General features: G+C 41.3%; 1 protein-coding gene across 1 annotated transcript; it reads left to right on the top strand.

Moving 5' to 3' along the window:
- Positions 1-303: 303 nt before the first annotated feature.
- On the top strand, positions 304-3,725 carry LOC115683028 (annexin D2). The gene is made up of 5 exons (XM_030607408.2): positions 304-471; positions 1,345-1,490; positions 1,599-1,817; positions 2,172-2,384; positions 3,205-3,725. The coding sequence occupies exons 1-5, from the start codon at positions 396-398 to the stop codon at positions 3,499-3,501; spliced, it is 951 nt and encodes a 316-aa protein (XP_030463268.1). The 5' UTR covers positions 304-395; the 3' UTR covers positions 3,502-3,725.
- The last annotated feature ends 1,291 nt before the right edge of the window (positions 3,726-5,016 follow it).

The following is a 5,016-nucleotide window of genomic DNA, read 5'->3' as shown; positions in this document are numbered from 1 at the left end:
AGAGGGAGAGAGTAGTCACAATTTGACAATTAGCACTAATTAAATGAAATGAATAAAAAGTCGACAATTTATAGCAAAAGTAGGTGTGCAGGTGGCGACAAGCATTTCGGATCCGCATTAACAGCAATTAAAAAATCCACCCCCACTCGGCCCACGGTCCTAATAAAAAAAACGCAAGAGAGAAAATCATATCCTAAAGCTGAATTTGATAATAATTACTGACCATTTCCTCTTTAGGTATGATAATTATGACGTAATAATATCAATTTTCTTTTAATTAATTCGCTGTCTCTGTCCCCTACAAAGCCTGGCACATTCCTCCTCGTCTTCGGTTCCTCGCGACATCACGTACTCGCATACAGAGAGAGAGAGAGAGAGAGAGAGAGAGAGAGAGAATGGCGACTCTTGCGGTGCCACCGTCGGTTCCGTCGCCGGCCGAGGACGCCGAGCAGCTCCGAAAAGCTTTCGCAGGTCGTACATTCGTCGTCGTCGCCGCTAACTTTTCTCTATCCACTCTTTTGTGTTGCTCTGCACATTTTTTTTGGCTATGTGGGTTCTCTTCGAGCTGTTGTTTCGTGCTTTGATCGTCGTCAGTTTCGGGAGATCGGATGCCCATCTGGGTTTGTCTATCCACTTTTCGGATGCCCATCTGGGAGATCAGTTTCTCTATCTACTTTTGTGTTGCTCTGCACATTTTTTTGGGTATGTGGGTTATCCTCGGGCTGTTGTTTCGTGCTTTTTGATCGTCGTCGGTTTCGGGAGATCGGATGCCCATCTGGGTTTCTATCTCAGCACAATGGGTGTCCTTCTCTTGTTTGTTTCGATGGATCTATGATTCTGTAATCCTGCTGCCGAGTCTTTCTTGATCCATGCCATAGATTGTTAGTTTCTTCTGATCAAAGGGTAGTTTTTTTTAGTGCTAGACAGTCCTTTATCTAGAATATCGTAGAATGTTGATCTGATCGATCTTGTCTTGCTAGTCCCATCTTTGTTTATGCTACTACTGGATGACCGTCGCCGAAAATGCAAAAAAAGAAGAGGCAAGAGCCATTTCTTCCGAGTTCATTTGACTGGTTTTAGCACCTCTATACATGGAGTTTGGTGGAGATTAGTAATTACGTGGTTTTATAACACGAATCCAGTGGATAAAGTTCAATGACGATGTTGAATTGCTAATAAAAGTTCCCAGACCATTTGTGCCGTGATCCCTTTGCTTGGGGTTTTATCCCATCGCATGGGCTGCTCTTCTGGCATATGTATTCACGGCGCGTTTTTGTTCATTGTGGTCGTTGTTTGTGCTCGGTGAGCAAATTCTTTAGCTGTGGGAAAAATTGTGGTCTGCAGGATGGGGAACGAATGAAGATCTGATCATATCCATACTGGCTCACAGAAACACTGCACAGCGTAAATTAATTCGGCAAACTTATGCCGAGACGTATGGGGAAGATCTTCTCAAAGCGCTTGACAAAGAACTCTCTAGTGACTTTGAGGTCAGTTTTCTATTCTGCCGTGGAAAGAATCTCTCCAAAAGACGGTTCTTGCTCAGCTGTTGTCCTCTTTGTCTCCCCTGTCTCTTAATTCCATCAAACATCTATCAGAGATCCGTGCTTCTGTGGACCCTGGATCCTGCTGAGCGTGATGCGTTCTTGTCTAATGAAGCTACCAAGAAGTTGACTTCGAGCAACTGGGTTCTCTTGGAAATAGCTTGTACGAGGTCTTCAATGGAGTTATTCATGGTGAGGCAGGCCTATCATGCTCGTTATAAGAAATCTCTTGAAGAAGACATCGCATGTCACACTACTGGGGATTTCCGCAAGGTACTACGAGCTTTTAACCTCATGACAGAATCATCCTGTCAATCAAATGGATATGAAGTCAATTTTCTGTAGTTGCACTACATGTGAATGTAGATGTTACCTCTGCTGTCTTAAACTGATGTCTCAAACACACAAGGCCAGAAGCTCGGGAGATGTGCAGAAAAATACTAACATATCATTCAAGTTTGTTGAGTACGCTTCTGATGGCAACTCGTTAGAATCACAGACATGCGAAAGTCTTGTTCTTTCCTATGCTATGCCATTTGGCTGTATATGACCTTATAGTTTCTTAGAGCTTGACTTTGTTCTTTGGAACTCAACAAAGCATGCTTATTGCTGATGCATACACTGCAGCTTCTTGTTCCTCTAGCGAGCACCTTTCGGTATGAGGGGCCTGAGGTGAACATGACATTGGCAAGATCAGAGGCTAAGATACTTCACGAGAAGATTCACGAGAAGGCTTACAATCATGACGAGCTCATCAGAATTGTTACTACAAGAAGTAAAGCTCAGCTTAATGCAACCCTCAATCACTATAACAATGAGTTTGGGAATGCCATCAACAAGGTATCCTACTTATTTCCTCCACATCTACATACTACAGTATTGCCATATGTATAATGGTGTCAAGTGGATCTTGATCTGGAAACTTGAACTTAACTAAGCAAAGGATTGCCTTGGGTTCTCTGTTCTTTGGATTACCCTCAGAAATTCATGAAGTTACAGATTATAATGAAATTGCACATGTGTCTAAAAGCAAGATGTTAAAGTGCTCCCACAATACTTCTTTACTTCTCTGGATGTTTGGCATTGCAAATGTATCTAGAGATGTACTCTGCTACAGTAAATTATTCTTGAATGTGACTTTTTGGAGAGTGAATTGCTACGATTAAGATTTCTTCTTGATACAGTCTCCTTCCCCCCAAATTTTCCTGTACTGATAAATGAGGACAGATGAAAGATCCTTTTCATCCGATACCTAGATCAGTATCCATCATTGTCAAAAATTCCAAATTTGATAATCCATTTTCTTGAGGCTCTAATGGAGCAAGCTTGATGTTTTGATAGAAGTGAAGAATTTCGTCGTTAGATGATTTTTATTATAAAAGAGCAGCCGAAACCACCCTATGGAAAGACTAACTTAGGCGGATGTCACTTTGATCTGCAAGTTGGCTAGTTGATTCCTCCTGACATGTAAGTGTTTATGACCACTCTTATGGCATCGCTAGATATTTTCCTTTTATTTATGTTCCTATTCTGTATGTCAGGTGTCAGCTGTTGTATTTCTTACAATTTCTTAGTAGAGATTTTTATGTCCATTTTAAGACACAGCTTAGTCCGAGAGATTGCTTAGGTGAGGTAATTATCTGGAAACCTCTGTATGCAGGATCTGAAGGCTGATCCAAATGATGAATTTCTCAAATTGCTGAGATCAGCAATCAAGTGCTTGACTTGTACGGAGAAGTACTTTGAGAAGGTACTGCGTCTGGCCATCAACAAGCTGGGAACAGATGAATGGGCTCTTACTAGAGTAGTCACCACTCGTGCGGAAGTTGACATGCAGCGGATCAAAGAACAGTACCACAAAAGGAACAGCGTTCCTCTAGATCGGGCTATTGCAAATGACACATCTGGAGACTATAAGAAGATGCTTCTTGCTTTGGTTGGACACGAGGCTGCTTGAGTGAGACTTGTGTCTCAGTGTTCCATGTGAGAGAGATTTAACTGGCTGCGTGATATTTTGCTATGGTTGGAGTTGAGTTGAGACGGCGTCTTGTTTAAGGTTTCATATGTGCTTATGATTTATGTTTGGGGAACTTTTTGCTGGTTTGATTTGGTTTTAAGATACATGTGAAAAGGTGCATTTAGCATCAGTATGGTCATGATAAGCTGGTGGTTTCACACGTATACGGTGTGGAATCCAACTAATAACTGGGAAAATCAGGACTGAGAAGTGATCGATTGGGAGGGTTTGTTATCAATCTTAATCAACTCGCTTGCTTATTCTCAATTTTTAAGTCGTACATCATTGTCATCGCTGCTTATGTGTGAGGTGTCTTCAGAGAAGTGATGCAAGGTGTGAGAGCTAGTTGAATACTATCCTTGAAAGCCACACACAAGCAAATGACGAAAAAAGTTGTGACAGCAACATGGTTATTATAGCTCTTAATTTCTCAAAAATCCCAGCAAAATGGTCCTCTAAAGATGTAAAGGAACCTGAAATTCTCTCCCGACACTGATACCTCCATAGGTATACTACACCCAGACAACTGAAAAACGATAGAGATTAATGGCAAAAGAACCCAATATTCTTAAAGGAGAAGGGGTACATGGAGGGGGTGGAGTACTTGAAAGAGACCACACCAACAGGGAGAGATGCGCCTGCGTACATCAAGCAGTCGTCGTCGCAAACCTTCTCTAAATTTTTCGGGTCTATGGGAATGTCGGAGCTAAATGAGGCACAGTTGAGGTGATGCTACCGACTGTGCAATTGGACGAGCATTGGTTCTTTATTTCAACCAAGAAAACCGGAATTCCCAAAGGTTGATAGCCAACTAAAGCTTGGTTTAACGTAATCTCATCACGTGAACCCCTTGAATATTGCTGGATGGCAATGGGGCAGTACATGATCGATGAGTCCTAGTCTTTGTAGAAGCAGAAAAGTCGACAGAGCCCAATGATTGATAATATCCGCAGTATACATTTCGATCATCTGTTATGAAAACCCGGCTATGGGTAACTTCAATATGATCAAATTGACTCTGTCAAGTAATTCTTCGTCAAAACCAATCGAAGTGTCACCTAGCCAACGGATTATAGCGATGAGGTCACGGGTACAATGCGGGTCGAGTGCACAAGCAAGAAACATGTCGGAAATGCAAGAGGAAAAGCAATCATGTCACTTGAGATTATTAGTTAACTGGGAGATCAATCATGTTGGTTTGGCAAGTAAAAGCAACGATGATCATTAAGCTTTAAGTTAAGTGATCATAGAAATTAAGCCAATCGCATATCATGAACCAGTACACCCACATCATAAAAAAAATCACAAGTTTCCACGCATTTTCTGTTTGTCAACAATGTAATCGAAAAATGAGTTTGTCCAATATTTTTTTTCAAAATTTATGGATCAAGCCAAATGGAAACGAACCCGATCTTTAAGCTTTAAGTTAAAGTGATCATAGACATAAAAAAAAAG

Source organism: Syzygium oleosum, unplaced genomic scaffold (assembly GCF_021117445.2).
Source record: "Syzygium oleosum isolate NSW1041296 unplaced genomic scaffold, Sole_v2.1 Sole_v2.06, whole genome shotgun sequence".
NCBI lineage: Eukaryota > Viridiplantae > Streptophyta > Magnoliopsida > Myrtales > Myrtaceae > Syzygium > Syzygium oleosum.
This window is presented reverse-complemented; position numbering and strand designations above follow the sequence as displayed.

Coding starts and splice junctions, on each gene's coding strand:
- LOC115683028 (XM_030607408.2), top strand. CDS start 396: ATGGCGACTCTTGCGGTGCCACCGTCGGTTCCGTCGCCGGCCGAGGAC. Junction 1,491..1,598: donor AACTCTCTAGTGACTTTGAG/GTCAGTTTTCTA, acceptor AACATCTATCAG/AGATCCGTGCTTCTGTGGAC. Junction 2,385..3,204: donor TTGGGAATGCCATCAACAAG/GTATCCTACTTA, acceptor CTCTGTATGCAG/GATCTGAAGGCTGATCCAAA.